At 39.2% G+C, this 20,578-nt stretch overlaps 1 protein-coding gene across 1 annotated transcript in view; it reads right to left on the bottom strand.

The window, feature by feature from the left end:
* The window catches only part of LOC124591983 (GPI inositol-deacylase), a 173,336-nt gene that overhangs the window by 111,172 nt on the left and 41,586 nt on the right, over window positions 1-20,578 (bottom strand). Inside the window, exons 5-6 of the mRNA XM_047131785.1 lie at window positions 6,936-7,109; window positions 498-757 (exon numbers count right to left, since the gene is read on the bottom strand). Of these exons, the coding sequence (XP_046987741.1) occupies window positions 498-757; window positions 6,936-7,109 (434 nt within the window). The remainder of the gene's footprint in view (window positions 1-497; window positions 758-6,935; window positions 7,110-20,578) is intronic.

The following is a 20,578-nucleotide window of genomic DNA, read 5'->3' as shown; positions in this document are numbered from 1 at the left end:
ATGGTGTACAACTTGCTCCTTAGTTGTGTTTACTGAAACTTTATATGGAAGGTTTTTCAGGATAGCTGATGTCTATCTTCAAATACTTCAGTTCAGGTTTCCCAGCATTTCTGTGACATTCTCCTGTTGGTCAAACAAACTTGTGACAAACCATGCTGCCATTCTTTGTATATGTTCAATATCTCCTATTAGCCCTATTGGTATGGGCCCCATACATTTGAGTAATATATAAAGACGGACTGCACTTGGGTTTTATATGCAATTTCCTTTGTAGACTGACTGCCAGTTGCTTTATCCATGATTGAGCCTATGTGATCATTGTATATTAAAGCAAGAATGTACTACTCTTTATTCACAACATCTATTCAAACAAAGTGATAAATCTAAGGGCAATGCAATGAAGTAGCTTTGAATACGTGCACAAAGAGCAAGATCAGCAGATACTATGGCTACACAATTGGCAGATACTATGACTACATTTTCAGTGAAAGACGTACCACATTCTTGAAGACTTCCAAACAACATCTGCTGAGCATACAAAGATCCAGTCTTTGGCTTCCAGACCACTGACAACTACAGTAAGCCAATGATGTTTCTCATCATTCACCAAACGCACCATAGTATGACGTGTGCCTCGAAGTCCATATGGTTCTGATATTGATAGCTTTCTCTGAAGATATTCCTCCCATTCTGCATCTGCACTTAACAGCAGCTGATGTGGATGCTCCGATATGGAGAAACGTTTGCCACCTGTTCTCTGAAAAGTATTGAAAATGGACGTTACATTTAGAATCATTTTCTTTTTACTAGAATAATTCAATAAAGTAATGCAGCTAATATAACAAGTTTAATACACAAAAAATTATTATGAGTTTAAGGAAGGTTGTGGTGCCTAGGGCATGACTCGGTGGTTCTTAAAAATATATTTAGTCTGCTATGCTGACTGTATAATATGTGACAATACTGTCCAATATAAAATAGAAAAGGTCTCCATTTCATACTACTGGTACATCAACTTCTAATCTTTTTAGCTAAGGGAACTTTGATTTGTTAAACCATTTACTGAGCTCAATATTTCTCATTTTATAATTTGATGCTATAGTATTATTAAACAGCTAAAGGAACAAAAGTAATCTAAGGACAGAAACAAAAGCATAAAGATTAGTAAGTTTTGGTAAGGTGACAAAGCATACACTCTCGTCTTACGGAATTATGTTTTGGGGAGTGTACTTAAATTAAAACACGGTATTAACCCAGCAGAAGTGAGCAGTAAAAATATTCTGCAAAATAGATAACCGCAGATCTTGCAAAGGTCTCTTTAAGAATCTCAGAATTTGTACACTCACTTCTCAGTACTTTTACTCATTAATGTTTTTGTTGTTAGTAATAAAACTCCATGCCAGCTGGATTGTGATTTGTGCAATCACACTAAAAGACACAAAAATAGTTTTTTTCATGCAGACTTTGCCATCTTGTCTAGGGTTCAGAGTGGAGTTATGGATTCTAGTGTAAAGGCGCTCAACAAGCTACTATTGAAAATAAAAGCAAGAAACTGGAAAAACTATCAGCACAGTGGAAAATTAAAAATTACCTTGTTAGCCAATCCTATACATTATTTGAATATCTAGAACCAAGGACTGAAAAATTGTAAGCTACATGGTAACTGTAACTGTAAAGCTGGGTGACAAGTAGTAATGTTTGAAGATTACCAATGTAACCAAATAAGTGTTGAAATACCAATAGAGGATAAACAGCAGCTGTTTAATATAACACAGAGGGCTTTTTTCAAAATAATGACTTTCTTGCTAAATGACTGGGTTACATTTAACTGATATAAGCATAAATAATATTAAGCAGTATGGTCATAGTTTAAGTAGTATGATCATACACTAAAGCACAAAAAAAAAACTGGTATAGGCGCATGCATATTCAACGATAGAGATATGTAAACATGCAGAATACAGCACTGCTGTTGGCAAAGCCTATATAAGACAAGTATCTGGTGCAGTTGTTACATCAGTTACATCTACATCTACATTTATACTCTGCAAGCCACCCAACGGTGTGTGGTGGAGGGTACTTTACGTGCCACTGTCATTACCTCCCTTTTCTGTTCCAGTCACGTATGGTTTGCGGGAAGAACGACTGTCTGAAAGCCTCTGTGCGCGTTCGAATCTCTCTAATTTTACATTCGTGATCTCCTTGGGAGGTATAAGTAGGGGGAAGCAATATATTCGATACCTCATCCAGAAACGCACCCTCTCGAAACCTGGACAGCAAGCTGCACCACGATGCAGAGCACCTCTCTTGCAGAGTCTGCCACTTGAGTTTGCTAAACATCTCCGTAACGCTATCACGGTTACCAAATAACCCTGTGACGAAACACGCCACTCTTCTTTGGATCTTCTCTATCTCCTCCATCAACCCGATCTGGTACGGATCCCACACTGATGAGCAATACTCAAGTATAGGTCGAACGAGTGTTTTGTAAGCCACCTCCTTTGTTGATGGACTACATTTTCTAAGGACTCTCCCAATGAATCTCGACCTGGTACCCACCTTACCTACAATTAATTTTATGTGATCATTCCACTTCAAATCATTCCACACGCATACTCCCAGATATTTTACAGAAGTAACTGCTACCAGTGTTCGTTCCGCTACCATATAATCATACAATAAAGGATCCTTTTTTCTATGTATTCGCAATACATTACATTTGTCTATGTTAAGGGTCAGTTGCCACTCCCTGCACCAAGTGCCTATCTGCTGCAGATCTTCCAGCATTTCGCTACCATTTTCTAATGCTGCAACTTCTCTGTATACTACAGCATCATCCGCGAAAAGACACATGGAACTTCCGACACTATCTACTAGGTCATTTATATATATTGTGAAAATCAATGGTCCCATAACACTCCCCTGTGGCATGCCAGAGGTTACTTTAACGTCTGTAGATGTCTCTCCATTGATAACAACATGCTGTGTTCTGTTTGCTAAAAACTCTTCAATCCAGCCACACAGCTAGTCTGATATGAAACTTCCTGGCAGATTAAAACTGTGTGCCCGACCGAGACTCGAACTCGGGACCTTTGCCTTTCGCGGGCAAGTGCTCTACCATCTGAGCTACCGAAGCACGACTCACGGCCAGTACTCACAGCTTTACTTCTGCCAGTATCTGCCAGTTCTGCAAGGTTCGCAGGAGAGCTTCTGTAAAGTTTGGAAGGTAGGAGACGAGATACTGGCAGAAGTAAAGCTGTGAGTACTGGCCGTGAGTCGTGCTTCGGTAGCTCAGATGGTAGAGCACTTGCCCGCGAAAGGCAAAGGTCCCGAGTTCGAGTCTCGGTCGGGCACACAGTTTTAATCTGCCAGGAAGTTTCATATCAGCGCACACTCCGCTGCAGAGTGAAAATCTCATTCTGGAAACATCCCCCAGGCTGTGGCTAAGCCATGTCTCCGCTATATCCTTTCTTTCAGGAGTGCTAGTTCTGCAAGGTTCGCAGGAGAGCTTCTGTAAAGTTTGGAAGGTAGGAGACGAGATACTGGCAGAAGTAAAGCTGTGAGTACTGGCCGTGAGTCGTGCTTCGGTAGCTCAGATGGTAGAGCACTTGCCCGCGAAAGGCAAAGGTCCCGAGTTCGAGTCTCGGTCGGGCACACAGTTTTAATCTGCCAGGAAGTTTCATATCAGCGCACACTCCGCTGCAGAGTGAAAATCTCATTCTGGAAACATCCCCCAGGCTGTGGCTAAGCCATGTCTCCGCTATATCCTTTCTTTCAGGAGTGCTAGTTCTGCAAGGTTCGCAGGAGAGCTTCTGTAAAGTTTGGAAGGTAGGAGACGAGATACTGGCAGAAGTAAAGCTGTGAGTACTGGCCGTGAGTCGTGCTTCGATAGCTCAGATGGTAGAGCACTTGCCCGCGAAAGGCAAAGGTCCCGAGTTCGAGTCTCGGTCGGGCACACAGTTTTAATCTGCCAGGAAGTTTCATATCAGCGCACACTCCGCTGCAGAGTGAAAATCTCATTCTGGAAACATCCCCCAGGCTGTGGCCAAGCCATGTCTCCGCTATATCCTTTCTTTCAGGAGTGCTAGTTCTGCAAGGTTCGCAGGAGAGCTTCTGTAAAGTTTGGAAGGTAGGAGACGAGATACTGGCAGAAGTAAAGCTGTGAGTACTGGCCGTGAGTCGTGCTTCGGTAGCTCAGATGGTAGAGCACTTGCCCGCGAAAGGCAAAGGTCCCGAGTTCGAGTCTCGGTCGGGCACACAGTTTTAATCTGCCAGGAAGTTTCATATCAGCGCACACTCCGCTGCAGAGTGAAAATCTCATTCTGGAAACATCCCCCAGGCTGTGGCTAAGCCATGTCTCCGCTATATCCTTTCTTTCAGGAGTGCTAGTTCTGCAAGGTTCGCAGGAGAGCTTCTGTAAAGTTTGGAAGGTAGGAGACGAGATACTGGCAGAAGTAAAGCTGTGAGTACTGGCCGTGAGTCGTGCTTCGGTAGCTCAGATGGTAGAGCACTTGCCCGCGAAAGGCAAAGGTCCCGAGTTCGAGTCTCGGTCGGGCACACAGTTTTAATCTGCCAGGAAGTTTCATATCAGCGCACACTCCGCTGCAGAGTGAAAATCTCATTCAGCTAGTCTGATATTCCGTAGGCTCTTACTTTGTTTATCAGGCGACAGTGCGGAATTGTATCGAACGTCTTCCAGAAGTCAAGGAAAATAGCATCTACCTGGGAGCCTGTATCTAATATTTTCTGGGTCTCATGAACAAATAAAGCAAGTTGGGTCTCACACGATCGCTGTTTCCGGAATCCATGTTGATTCCTACAGAGTAGATTCTGGGTTTCCAAAAACAACATGATGCGCGAGCAAAAAACATGTTCTAAAATTGTACAATAGATCGATGTCAGAGATATAGGTCTATAGTTTTGCGCATCTGCTCAACGACCCTTCTTGAAGACTGGGACTACCTGTGCTCTTTTCCAATCATTTGGAACCTTCCGTTCCTCTAGAGACTTGCGGTACACGGCTGTTAGAAGGGGGGCAAGTTCTTTCGCGTACTCTGTGTAGAATCAAATAGGTATCCCGTCAGGTCCAGTGGACTTTCCTCTGTTGAGTGATTCCAGTTGCTTTTCTATTCCTTGGACACTTATTTCAATGTCAGCCATTTTTTCGATTGTGCGAGGATTTAGAGAAGGAACTGCAGTGTGGTCTTCCTCTGTGAAACAGCTTTGGAAAAAGGTATTTAGTATTTCAGCTTTATGCATGTCATCCTCTGTTTCAATGCCATCATCATCCCAGAGTGTCTGGATGTGCTGTTTCGAGCCACTTGCTGATTTAACGTAAGACCAGTACTTCCAAGGATTTTCTGTCAAGTCGGTACATAGAATTTTACTTACGAATTCACTGAACACTTCACGCTTTACTGCTGCTAAATGCCAGGTTATCACGATGTCAGTGAGTTTGAACACGGTATTATAGTTGGCGCACAAGCGATGGGACACAGCATCTCTGAGGTAGCGATGAAGTGGGGATTTTCTCATATCACTGTTTCATGAGTGTATTGTGAATATCAGGAATCTGGTATAACATCAAATCTCTGACATCGCTGCGGCCAGAAGAAGATCCATAATAATGGGACCAACTGCAACTGAAGAGAAAGATTCAATGTGACAGAACTGAAACCCTTCTGCAAACTGTTGCAGATTTCAGTGCTGGGCCATCAACAAGTGTCAGCGTGTGAACCATTCAATTATCATCAAGATGGGCTTCTGGTACTAAAGGCCCACTCGTGTACCCTTGATGACTGCACGACAAACAGCTTTACACCTCGCGTGGGCCCGTCAACACTGACATTGAACTGTTGATGACTGGAAACATGTTGCCTGGTCAGACGAATCTTGTTTCAAATTATATCAAGTGGATGCAGATGTACAGGTATGGAGACAACCTCATGAATCCATGGACCTTGCATGTCACCAGAGGACTGTTCAAGCTGGTAGAGGCTCTGTAATGGCATGGGGAACGAGCAGTTGGAGTGATATGAGGCCCCTGATACATCTAGGTACGACTCTGAAAGGTGACATGTATGGCAGTATCCTCTCTGATCACCTGCATCCATTCATGTCCAGTGTGTATTCCAACAGACTTGGGCAATTCCAGCAGGACAATGCAACACCCCACATGTCCAGAACTGCTACAGAGTGGCTCCAGGAACACTCTTCTGAATTTAAACACTTCCGCTGCCCACCAAACTCCCCAGGCATGAACATCATTGAACGTATCTGGGATGCCTTGCAACTTGCTGTTCAGAAGAGATCTCCACCCTCTCGTACACTTACGGATTTATGGACAGCTCTGCAAGACTCGTGTGGTCAGTACCTTCCAGCACTACTTCAGACATTAGCTGAGTCCATGCCAAGCCATGTTGTGGCATTTCTGCAAGCTTGCAGGGGCCCTACATGATATTAGGCAGGTTTACTAATTTCTTTGGCTCTCCAATGTAGCTTATTTTTAATATGGTGTACAGTTTTAGCTTCCGTGGGTTGTTTGCTTTTTGCCAACTCGTTCCACATCTCTGGAGGTTCTCCTTCTTAAAGGGGCCTACGAATGAATGAATGAATGAATGAATGGTCATTTGCTACAGCTCAGACTGGATGACATCTGTGGATGATCATAATTTTATTTATTTACTTGCTTACTTATTGATTTATCTATCATGACAAGATTAGGACCACCAGGACCTCTTCTGTACCCAACCAGGCATTCTACATATTTTTCCATTATATTAATTACCACAAACATAATTTAAGAGGTCTTGAACCCTGTACTTAAGAATAACTAGAACATAAGTAGATAAGTCTTTAGCGTTATCCAGAGTCACATGTAGGTTAAACATTGCTTCACAATTTACTACAAACATATATACTTATATATTACTTACATGGACTAGGTGATAGTAGAAAATGTCTTTGCGAAGTACTGGGTTGTCAGATATTTGTTTTGTTGAAATATCCACAATATCAAAAAAAGCTCTCACTAGGACCAAAACAAGTTGTTTGCACCACAGACTGCACAGATGGTCAGTGGACAGCCAAACAGTTGGCACATCTGTTGTCTGCAATATAGAGTGGAATTAATATGGAGAAGAGTGACAAAGGAGAAAAATAGGTTATATCTAATGGTCACAATCAACAAGTAGTGATATTAACATACTGTGAATTGACATGCTTCATTATGAGAGTAACTCAAGTTACAAACAAAGCATACAATTGCATATATTCTCAAACAGTTAAGACAATCTGACTTCAATAAATGGACTGTCACTAACAAATAAATTATTACAGATGCTGTCACCTAAATATTGGTGATCACTACAGACCAGATTATATGCATCATAAAAACCTTAAAATATGCATAAAAATACTAAGAAATTCATAAAAGTGTCGAAATATCCAAGATCAAATAATAAAAAAACATGGTAGTTACTGCATGCATTATATCTCAAAGTCAAACCTGTGCATATCAATTACAAGGAAGAGTGCTGGCCATTTGAAAAATCGGCGCGTTTAGAAAACTGATATCATTTTCTGAATACTTTCTGGCAATGATTAAGAAGGGGGCCTTTTGGGGTTTATTTTTCAAAAATTTGCAAACTGGGGATGCATACCACATTTCAAGAATCGTTCCTTCTTTGCTACTGTTGTCGGTAGCATGCGGATGCAATACGAGTGAGTCACAGCGAAACAATCGATCTGTGCAGGACCAAATCCGAGATACATCGCATGCAGAGAGAGCACGCTCAAAGACTCCGTAATATTTTATTTAAAAAACATACAACCATGAATGCTTTTGAACAGCATTAACTTTTAATTAATACTATTGGACCAAAGCATGATTTACAATTTATTTCAAATGTTTCTACTATTGTACACATAAATAGCCAAGTACTGTTCCAAATGTTCAGTAGTAAGATTGTGTCTTTGATCACTCAAAACATTTTTATGAGCAGAAAAGGACCATTCTACATCAACTGAGGTAACTGGGCAGTATTTGAATTTGGGTGCTAGGTTGGCACTTATTGATTCTGGTAAAAGTTCACGTCTCAATAATAAAACTATAAATTTGGCACAAGGATTCAAATCCTGGGTTATTGTTTAAAATGTTTTCAAACTTTTCTTTAAGTTTTCTTGGGAATACCTCCGGCAATGAAGACTTCACTAGAAGAATTTGATTCATTAGCTGAATAGATTAATTCAATGCCAAACCTTGAGTTTCAAGCTTTTTAATACTTGCAGGTATAAGGGAAAAATGAGTGCTATTCACAGCAATGTCTTTTTTAATACCGGAATCATTAAAAACTTCCTTGCACTGGCAAACTACCAAAGCCCCGGCACTATCGAAGGCATTTACTACCCCTCTAATGGCCTCAAAATGTTCATTGTAAAACAACACAGCTTCGACTCATGTACCCCAACGAGTTACCACTGGTTCGGGAGATAAAGGCACATTTGGTGGTTTCTCTTTGTAGGTCTTGATGTGAGCAGGAGCCTTTAGAAACACTTTCTTTGTGTATGAAATAAGTTTATTCACATTCACAAACCTGGAACATACTTCTTCAGCAAGGCGATGAACTCCATGAGCAAAGCACGTCACATGAATCAAATTGGGATAAAATACATGGAGTGCTATTCCTGCTTTGATCACATAGGGAACAACATGTGAAATAAACACAAACACCCTTTCATCTGCTGAAGATTCTAGAAATATTTTTCTAATCTGGTGATTGTAGAATGATTTACTTTTTCAAGTTCTTTGCAGGCTGCTAAATAGGAGGACGAAGGTTGTTCTTTTAATGCACCAACAATTAAATTAGCAATGTAACAGCCATAAGTGTCCGAAGTTTCATCAAATGAAATCCAAATAATGCTGTCCTTGAGTTCATTGTGTATTTCTTCCAGAACATTTAGCTAAATTGTCTGGTATATTTTCATTTAAGCAATACTTGTACATGAAGCCTTTGAGGATAGGGTTTTAAGTTTGTGAAGAGGAATAAATGCTTCACACAGATCCATGTTAAACCAAATTTTTTGGTTACCTTTGGACAAATCCCTGCTACCACAACTTACTGTTGTCAGAAGTTATTATGCCCCATTCTGCATTCCTGTGATATGAAGACTTGTCTTGACATAGTGGTCTATTTGAAACTTTTTTTGCACAAAAAGTTTTTCTCACAAATCAACAATATACAACAATTCCATCATATGTAAATGTTTCACGATGGTCAGCTAACCACAAAATGATGTTTCTTTTTTCGAGCAGCATGGCGCACAACACGTTACACACTACATGTTGTAAACACATTCAACTGTCTACAAGTAAATAGAAAGCTAAACTGAAACAAAAACACTAAAAACTTGCGTAGTTTAATTTAATTGCTGCCGACGCATACAGTATGACAGCATGTAGGGTTTTGAGAATTTCCGCGCAAATTCTAGAATCACTCAGCCTTCCACTGTCTCAAACACATGATATTTTAGATGTGAGTGAAAGAAAGGACCCTATCTACTACATATCACCTGTCTGTGTGCGAAGGTTTGAAGTTTGTCGTACGAATAAGGTAGACATGGTGGTCGAAAGTTGTAATGAAAGCACACTGCAGCACCAAGGAACTTCTGTGCTGTTTTGTAACTGTGACTATTGTTAGTGACAAAAGAACAACTGAGTGAAAAAAGATTTTTAGTAACTTTTAACTTGAACTTGCTGGAGGCAAGACATGTGTTTGATTCCTGTATAACAGAGTCATGGTTATCAAGCCAACTCTGTTGTAAATGTAACTTAATTGTTTCTCATGTGAGATGACACGGGTGACTTACAAGAATCTAATATTTATATTGAACATGCAAATTTGTTATTGTGCATGGAGTCCAAATATACTGACGGTGTTGCCGAAAGAGCACAGTTTTAGAAGAGAAGGCCTATATAAAAAGTCATCACAAAATCTTTAGAACTTGGCGACCATGACAGAATCGGACCAGACGCAATAAGGAATTTGCTCCGAGACTTTGGAACATGTCCAAGTATTCAAAAGAGAAAAAAAATTTGAATTGAGAAATAGCTAAGAAGATTCTAGTGTGTTTCTCTAAGAAGAAATATGCCAAGATCACTCTGACTAAGATGATCAGGTGTAGGGAGTATACAGCTCTCACATGCCTCGTGGGGACGCAGATGCAGAAATCAACATCAGACGCCACCGGCACAAGTTGCTGTTTACTTGTGCCAACCTGCCATCACATCCGCTCACCTATGCTGCAAGAATTCCACACTGGGTGAGTGCAAAACAGAACTTTAGTACCTTAGCAAGAAGTGATACAAACTATTTAATGGACTTTTAGAGTAGTTATTACACTTAACATTAATTTTTAAATGCTCACGAGGTCTAAAGCTTGTAAAATCATGGATCCCGTTCAGCAAGTTGGAGAGATGTCGGAACCAGCCAGGGCTATGAGAATTAATAAAGAAGGGCCTGACTAGTCTGAGTTAGTAAATCTAATCAAAGCTCAGAATCTTAAGATACACTCATTACATTCTAATTCAAATGCTCAGAGGGAAGCTTTGAACACCCAGAATCTTAAGTTAGACTCAGTACATGCTGCTCTAAGTGAAAAACTAGATGCACAGGGTGTGACTTTAAGTAGAGACCTAGACTTGGTGAAGTCCCAACTGAATGCCCAAACGGATTTAGGATTGTTAAATGCTAAAGTCAACTCACAGAGCAAAGAATTTAGTAGTCTATGCGAAGGCATGGATGCTTTAAAGACTGAATTTGACACCTTGAATAGTAAAGTAGAGGATTTGAAATTAGACTTAAAGAAAGAATTAACCAATCAATTGGATGCTCATGTAAATCAACTGTTCACTGACTTTAGTCCGAAACAGAATGATCAATTACAAGATTTAGCAAAAGAGTTAGAACTTGATATTGAGGGAAAATGTAATGCTGTAGAATCAGAAATCAATGAAAAGTTAGGATCATTTGAAAATGTATGCAATGTTAAGTTTGATGCTGTAAAGCAGGGATTGCATACTTTAAAAGAGAGTGTTGAAAAGCAAGATAAGTTAATGGCAATAATTCAGTCACAAATTACATGTGTAAGTACACGAGTGGATAATGTAGAAAGAAGTTTCCAAGAGAAAATAGCAAACTCTGATATCATAAATATAAATAGTTTGGAGGAACAAGTGGAAGAACTTGTAGATCGGAAAGTTTCCAAGAAAGTAACATCCAGAAACATATCTCCGATTCTATCTTCTGAACTTAGTGATACTAAGAAGAATATAGATTCAAACTTGTACAAGACAAAGTTGAAAAAAGAGTATCTTCACCTAATGTTGTGTTAACTAGTGAAGTGGTGACTGATTTGCAGTGGGGAGACTTTCAAAAGAAGTTTAAAGAGAAATACTGGTCTGCCAGTGCACAAGAAAAGTTAATATCAGATCAATGGGACCTGGGCGGTGTCATACATCCCCGAGGGATGTTAACAATCTGAGTTAATGGGCGGAGTGATGACCATTGGATCCAGAGTTGTTTTCGGTGTTTCTTCCAAAATAGTTTTCCTCCACTGAATTCCTTTAAAATCTTAAACTATTCTGTCATCTATTCCTAAAATCTTAAACTATCTGTAATCTCATATCTTAACTGGATATGACAGTCAAATAGAAAACAATCCTAGAGAATCACAGGTAAAAAGTGATATTTAGATAAAGAGAACTGAATGGAATATTATGTTTGTAGAAAATATAATATTGTGTGACTAGTTGAACAATATACCATAGTATATAGATTTTCTATTTTGTATAGAATATTTTATGCCTTTTGGAAGATGTGATATGAATGGGAGGGTTTGTATTAAGCTTGAAAGTGGTGGGTGTTGTACATAAAAGCATGGTTTACAAGAGCAAATAAATACACATCACACCTTTCAGACAACCCTCGCAATCAAGTGTGCCTGATTCTTCACCATTTGCCATTTCCATAGGGTTGCTAATATTTCCTTTGGAGACCTCAAGGGTGAAGGTGGGAATGTCCATTCTGTAGGAGATGAATTTACACCAAACCTCCTCCAGCGTCTCACTTAAGTACGTGCGAGGTAGGGATCCTGGGGAAGGGGGGTGGGAAGGGTTTCCTGTCTTTGGGGCTACCTTCTTTCTCTTCTTCAATCTTAGCAACAATTTCTATTTATTTCCTTTCTTACTTCTCATTTGAGGACCTATATATTTTTTCCCCTCTTTCCATATTCACCTACTTCTATCACAGTCCTTCCTAGTTTCTGTCGTTTCAAATAACCTACATCTTATCTTTTAATAAGAAGACCGAAGAATCAGACTACACGAACACACATCCACATACACACAAGAAGACATTTAAACACAAACATTAAAATTATTTTGCAATATATATGAAACCAAAAATTGGTCTTGGTAGTCATCTAAGAAAAGTCAGTATAATACATACTCAGATAAAGTGACGAATTGTAGGGTAGTGGGACTCGAATAGCCTAAGTAAACGTATTATCTATTGAAGAGTCTATACAGACATGGTATCTGCTGGAAGTATAGAAGTTGATAAGTAGAGGAGGACTCTAGGGATTAGATGAAGTATTAAGAAATATATGCGAAGTGTAAAGTAGATTTGTAACTTTACCAGACAATACTTAGTTATAGTACACATAGGAACATATGCTGGGGTAATGAACAATGAGGCCTGCTCAGACAGGATAAGGGGGGCTTACCTGGCATTTGCTAAGTATATGGGGCTGGTGTACCTACTTGGATATAGGACGACCTGTGGCTTGAAATAACAGGGAATATTTTATAAAGGGGCATACCTACCAAAACAGAAAGAGGACGTGCTCTCATATGGTCACCCCACAGGCAAGGTATAGATACTGATCCTAGGGGAAAGGGACAGTATCGTGAGAAAAGTTACAAAATTTTGTAGGGATTATTCTGGAAAGTTTGAATTCTATGCACAATGAGCATTACATTTTATGTAGGTTCATGAGTGTCAAAAAGATCACTTTCATTTTGCCTAGAGTTCCTCCACACTACAACAGATAATAAAAGATTACTAAAAACACGGAAAAATGTTCAGGTCTTGATGTCAAGGTGAAATAAGAACAGAATAAAGGAACGCTCAGCTAAAGATTGTTCTAGAGAAAAGAAAAGATTGTTGTTGAAGTGAAAGATGTATGTAGAAACATGTATATGAAAAGTATATTGTTATGATATGAAATGTTGTTGTGAGTGATGTTATTTACATAATGATTATGTATAAAATATCACATGTCCGATCTGAGGGGGGGGGGGGGGGTGGGGGGGGGGGGGGGGGATATTTAGTGTTTTGAGAATTTCTGCGTAAATTCTAGAATCACTTGGCTTTCCACTGTCTTGAACACATGATATTTTAGATGTGAGTGGGAGAAAGGAACCCTATCTACTGCGCATCACCTGTCTGTGTGTGCAGGTTTGAAGTTTGTTGTACGAAGACGGTAGACACGGGAGTCGAATGGCACTGACAAGTACTTGTCGGTCGGTCCATGGAAGCAAACAGCAACACTGAGGAACTTCAGTGTTATTCTGTGCTGTTTTGTAGCTGTGACTATTGCTAGTGAAAAAAGATTTTTAGTATCTTTTAACTTGAATTTGTTAGAGGTCAGACATGTGTATGATTCCTGTATAATAGAGTTATGGTTATCAAGCCAACTCTGTTGTAAATGTAACTTTATTGTTTCTAATGTGAGACAAAACGGGTGACTTACAAGAAGTCAATTGTTTACGTGAGAAGTGTGAATTTTGTCCTTTGGGGAAGTTCAAATATACCGATAATTGTTGAAAAGTATTCTTTGAATACCTCATTATTTCACAAAGAGAGAGAGAAAGTCTTAAAGGTTCTTCAGAGTAGTAGTTTGTAGAGATTCCAGAAGCTGGCTATCCAAATGCGCATTCCCAAGTAAGTCAACTTGTGTAAGAGAAGTGGGGAGTTTGCACATACACTTCACAGACTCTTAGTTGTCAAAAATGTTAGAAGCAGATAGTGATGTGGGCCGGGTATATTCCCAGTGGGAGGGAACTTATAAAATGGGCATATTGCTGGGAATATTTCTTTGGCCCGGGAAGATTCCCAAAAACTGGGAGTTAATGAAAATTTTTAGATTTGGAATGTTTTAACACTTATACAGTTAAAGAACCTTAAAACTAGGCTAAGTAAATTCACACATTTTAATCCAAGATTTATCATTCTATACATTAATTTCCTTGCAAATTCCATGCAAAACATCATTTACCGTAATTCTGACAGAGAAAATAATTTAAAATATTCGTTAGGCCTACTATTTTTAGACAAGTTGAAACCCCACATTTCTGTGAATGAAACCTAAACTTACAAAATATTACTCTGGAGATGTAATTCTCAACCGGCCATTACCTGTAGTATTTTTAATTTTTCCAGGCAGATGACAAGAGGTGTTTCACTTTCAGAATTCAAGGACTCCTCATTTCATGTGATGAATTATGATTTATAAATTTATTTTCTGAAATATAGCAATCACTTTCACTTTTAGAATTGTTAATTAATATTTTACCATGTTCTATGTCAATAAAATTACTTGTATTTTCAAGTAAATCATAAATTTTGACAACTTTACTCACACAATTTTTCCCCGAAATGTCATTTTCAATGACTAATGTTCATAAAATTTGCATGAGTTTATTTTAAACTTTATAGCTTAAAATACCTCTAATATCGACAGAAAACTTAACAAATTGAATAAACAAACTTCCCTGTGTATTTTAGTAACTTTAGTTACTAGAAGGCATAAAATATTATAAACTCGGTTTTTCTAAAGGTTCATTATCTCGACATTGGCAGTTCTAGGAAACATAAGTGTCATAAACGTCAATGCTTGGCAGTTCTAGGGCTAATTCTTTGATACTTAAAACATTGAAAACCAAAAAATTTGTTTATTTTTAACAAGGAGGTTAAGTCCAGATCCATATAAGATTTAACCATATGTTGCTTTTTACTATATTGCACGCAGTTCCAGTTCGTGGTCAATCTGAGAGACATCAAAACTAGATCGAGCAAGAGACCACCTGTCAAAATTTTTAAAATATTATAAACATACAGCAAAAATATGCATCATCACTAGTTTTTAGTTAAAATATACAATAACCGGTGAAAAGGAGCCACATATGCAAATGCATACGCAACATGCAAATGCATATAAGCCAGTCTTCCATAGATTACATTTCTGTACACAAAAAAATCAATTAACTGCACATAAAAAAAGTTGAAGAAATCTGGTCCATTCTCTAATCAACAAAATCAGTGTTAACTTTATTAATTTGCTTGAAAATAGATATCATATGTTATGGACTATAAAACATTTTTTCTTTGAAAAATTTCCTCCAAAATTAAGGTGCACTTTATACTCGAAATTAATATAAAAAATGTCCAATTTTTGATTTAAAATTCCTGCCAGTCTTAAAAATGCCTATATATTCAATGTCACGGGAAACCTATTTCTATTCAACTGGCAGCAACGGTGCACCAATGCGACGAATGTGAGTTATGGGGATTCACATGCTTGCTAACACTGTCTCCCTCCCACCCCGCCATCATAAACCGAGAACACTGTCTAGCCTATGATGCATTATTACAGTCTACAGTGCCAGAGAACTTGAACTTAAAGTGATTTATGTTATCAGTAACAGTACAGTATTATTATTATTAGTAGCTAGTTTCGAAATGAAAAAAAATAAAAGGTATTCATATGTTACAGGCTATAAACTGAAAAAAACAGCATCTGCAGAAGAACATGGAAACAGAGCAGCTGAGCGGCATTTTGGCCTCCCCATCAACAGAAAAAAACCAATCGCGATTGGTGGGCTAGTAAAGGAGACCTGAAAAAAATGATGAAGACTTAATATGCGAATAGAGGACTGAATGCAAAATGACCAAAACTAGAAGATCACATACTGAAATGGGTTCAAGGACACCATCATAATGGCATTGGAATTAATACAAAAATGATTCAAATACAGGCCCGTAAGTTAGCGCTACAGTGGAACCTAACGGACTTAAGGGCAGAGTTGGTTGGTGCTAAAGTTTTATGAAGCATGCAGCCTCACACCAAAATACCCTAGAAAATGCCACAAGTGTATGAAAGAAAATATTATCTTTCCATTGCTTTATTATTTAACATCAAAGGAAAATTAGTGTGGAACTAGGACAAATAATGAATATGGATGAAACTCCTCCGACATTTGATTTGCGGAGTAACGGAACTGTTGCCATGAAAGGTACTAAAACTGTTACTATAAGCAAATGTGGAACTGAAAAAATATGCTACACTGTTGTCCTTCACGTTGTCATGACAGTACTAAACTTAATCAATGATCATTTTCAAGTGTGAAAAAATGCCAAAACTTTCTGAAATACCACTAGGCGGTGTTGCTCATGTACATGACATGCGTTGGATGGATGGGGCTGATATGAAAGTGTGGATTAACAGAGTATGTGAGAGAATGAAAGGTGCTTTACTGAAGAAGAGTTCTCTTCTTGTGTTTTAGAGGTGATTTGAAAAATTCTGTGAAAGAGAAACTGACAAAAGGAAATACAGAACTTGCTGTTATCCCTGGAGGACTTACTTCAAAACTGCAACCTCTTGATGCCTCAATAAATAAACAATTTAAAGTGCATATGAGACAGGCATGGAACACATAGGTGATGGATGAAACAAAAAAAGAATTATTGCCAAAGGGAGATTTAAAATGACCTACAATCAAACAAGTGTGTCAGTGGATAAAAGAACCAAGGTCTAAAGTGACAGAAGACATTATTGTTAAACTTTCAAGAAGTGTGGCATAAGTAACAGTCTCGATGGCAGTGAAGACCATCTTATATATGAAGAGGACAACAATAATGATGAAGAGGATGACGAAGAAGAAGAAAGTTCATGTGATGATTTTCAGGAATTGTAATGGTCAGTTTGGTTTTATAAACAAAGAATTTTTTTAGTCTGGCTTTGCAATGCAATAATAAAAATGGTAAAAATGTTATTTTAAAAAAACTGCTTAAAAATTAACGAATGTCTTATAGTCCTTAGCGTCTTATAGTCTGTAAAATACAGTATTTGTCACGCAGAATATAAGCTTCTCCACTGGTCAGTACTCACCTTCTCAATGTACAACTTCCAATACAAACAATTAAAACATATAAGAGTAGACGAAAATACTCTGAGCCACCAGAAAAGCTGATTCCGTCTTTAAGGAGGCAAAAGAAATTGGTTAGGAGATATTTGACCAAGGAAGGGGAGGGGGAAGGGAGTAGGTCACTCAGATACCAGCATAGGAGGAATCTACATCTATCTTGTTTGAGGAGAAATTGAGGGAAAAGAAGGAAACAAAGGTGTCAGAGAGGACATGAAGACAATACAGTACATTAGTAAGTACTGTGCATCTTCAGTCCAGAGATAATAACAGGAATATGGTATCCCTGTGAGCCATTGCTATGCAACATAGATGTGTAGTGCTGATTGCCACTCCTCCAGGCCACTGTAACCACCACTGTGGGAGATCCAGGATAAGCAGAACGACCAGACGTCCGCAATGTATGTGCATTGTGTTTTTTGTCAGCTGCATCTCCTGCAGATGCCATCGTGCCACGTGTCATCATCTTTGCCAGTAGAAGCATGAGACACTGCCCCAATTAGTGTTGCCATTGTCAGCACAATTTTTTCTTCCGTAGATGACATGAACGCCAATCACTGTGGCAGTATTCGCCCACCAGGCACTATAAAGGATGCTGTCCAGCCAAACCAGACAACAAGAGCCAGTTTGCATCTGGAGTCAATCTGAGTCAAATCCCGACCATCCATAGTCCCTCAATCAGAGCCCCCCCTCCCCACTCCCGCACAGTCCTTTGCACAAAGCACATCCAAGTCTTCATTTGGCATTTCGTTTGAGTTCTCCAGCCACCAACACCTTCACTTTGAGCCATTTTCCGAACCTTCACTCTGTGCCTCATCTGAGTTCTGCACATTGGCCAATGACGTCTTTGCTCCAAGCCGTGTCTGAATATTTGTTCATGCTTCATTTGAATTCTCCATACCAGCCGCCAATACCCTCATTCCGAGCCTCATCCCAAGTCTTCACTAAGCATCTCCTCTGAGTTCTCCACACTGTACTAGACATCGGTGTATCTGCAGCCTGTCTCTGCGAAACTCATCTTCACTCCCAGACTACACCAGCTGCATCCACAGTTCATCCAATAGAGCCCATCTCTCCGCATCACCCACAGCAGCCAAGCTACCCTGAACTGACTATGAGTTTTACCCACCCCGTGAACTACATTGATACCTACTGCTCTCCGAAAATTTGGCCACACTGATGTCGCCCTTGTCAGCACTGTCCCAATGCTACGTCAGTGACTATCAGTGGATTGGAACCAATTCATGTTGATTCAAGTACGACTGACTGTAATGTTTATTTGATTACTGATTATTATTACTACTTGTAGCACATTAATTGGCATGGCTCTCTCAGCCATGACACAAAGAGGAAGAAAAGGAGTGAGAAGTAAAGATATATTAGAAGAAATGGAAAAGTTATATTAGTAATGCAAAAGAAGTATTTTAACACAGAAAGGTGTGGGGGGGGGGGGGGGGGGCGGGGGAGAGGAAGTAAGAGAGAGAGAGAAGAAAGGGGTAACAAAAATAATGGCAGAAAAAGGAAGAAAAGGAGTGAGAAGTAAAGGGGATATAATAGGTAACATAAAAATTACAATCACCAACAGCTACAGTGGGGAACCTGGGAGATATTGCTACAGGTGGTTAGCGACTACGTGCTGAAGAGTTTAGTGTTGGAACAGATATGCTTCTTGTAAGTAACTATAAAAGGTAGCATTTGCATGGAAGGGATGGTACCTGTCAAAGTGGAAATATTGCTATTTGTTGTTGCTTTGATGTAGACCAAAGTTGGGAAGCAATCTTAATGAGCTGCAAATCAACATACATAAAGATGGCTCTGCTTTTGGAGGAGGACCATGGGGGTACCCTCAGTATGGATTTGAGGTGCTTACCTCCTTAATGAATTCCTCTGTTCTTCCTGAAGTAAGAACCTGCAGTTTTGAAAGCTGGTAGGGCTGTGGTCTTATGCGGTTTTCAAAAGTTATGTATTTTTTATGGACTTCTTTCAACTATTCTGGAAGTTGTATCTCCTAGATGTAAGTTCTGGGTGGTGCATCAGTCTTTTTGTGAATGGAAATTTCCTTTATACTGTCTCAGCAACAAAAGAAATGAAACTGCTACACACACACACACACACAGACACACACACACACACACAAACACATATATTGTGGGGGGTGAGGGAAATAGAAACAGAGAGAGAGAGAGAGAGAGAGAGAGAGAGAGAGAGAGAGAGAGATGATTGGATCAAGATTTTTTTGCAAACTTCATAACTGAAGCCCTATAAACCATCAACAGTATATTTCAACTTTTTGTTAAACATCCTTTACACGAATAAAAATGAGACCCCCAAAACTTAAGTTCTTAATTCTCTGTAAAATAAATCATAAACACTGTTTCAGTGATATTTTTATATGGGGAAGAAGAGGTGTTGGAGGTGGGTAGCAGCTGGTGTGCTGGTTAGGAATGCGGGAAGGAAGGGGTAGCTTGTGATGTATGGGTGCTGGAGCCGATAGGTAATGGTGCACAATGAAGGTGATTTAGAAAAGTGGGTTAGGAGGGGGGTTATAGTGCAGAGGAAGGGAAAATGTTGGGTGGAGGATGTGGGGACAGAGGGTTAATTGAGATCTCTGTTAACCAGTCTGAGCATAAGTCATAAAAAAGCATTCTGAAATTTACACAAGAGATCTCAACCTCTTCAGATAAGTGGACTATGGCATGAAAGCAACATAAATATAGTGCACAACAACCCTTCTGAAATTCTTTCTAATATGTGGAAATAAATTGAAAAGTATTTGCACATCACATGGAAAGAAAAAGAGTCATGTAGAAAAGAGGCAAAGAAATAAAGACTCAAATTGGACTGAAAACACAGAATATTTTCTGACTTTAAGCAATTCTCCTGAAGCAACAAGAGCATGTAAGACTGATTTAGATGCCGACAAAAAAGTGCAAAACATGTCAACTGATTACACACAGAAGATAGGGAGACAATGACTGTTAACATCCGTAGCATACGAATAAGCTACACGTGTGTCCCAAGTGATGCTAAAGAACAGTCATTTTGAGATGGTCAAGTAATCATCGATCTTGATTGCTGATCTCCTGGCTAATTCTACATCGTATACCACAGATATGATTCCGGGCTTCAACCTAGTTAGTGCAATGCAACATCGTGCATATGGCGTGTAACATGAAGTTGTTGTCAAGATAGGAGATCTACCAGAGAGCAATGTGTGCAAGCTACCAACCATTCCCTGGCCTCAAGATGTCCTGCCATACCCAGCAACATATGTGGGGGATTTTAATAGCTACCACCCTCTGTGGAAACATAGAA

This window comes from Schistocerca americana, chromosome 2 (genome assembly GCF_021461395.2).
Source record: "Schistocerca americana isolate TAMUIC-IGC-003095 chromosome 2, iqSchAmer2.1, whole genome shotgun sequence".
Taxonomy (NCBI): Eukaryota; Metazoa; Arthropoda; class Insecta; order Orthoptera; family Acrididae; genus Schistocerca; species Schistocerca americana.
The sequence above is the reverse complement of the archived record's forward strand: the minus strand, read 5'-3'. Positions and strand labels throughout refer to the sequence as shown.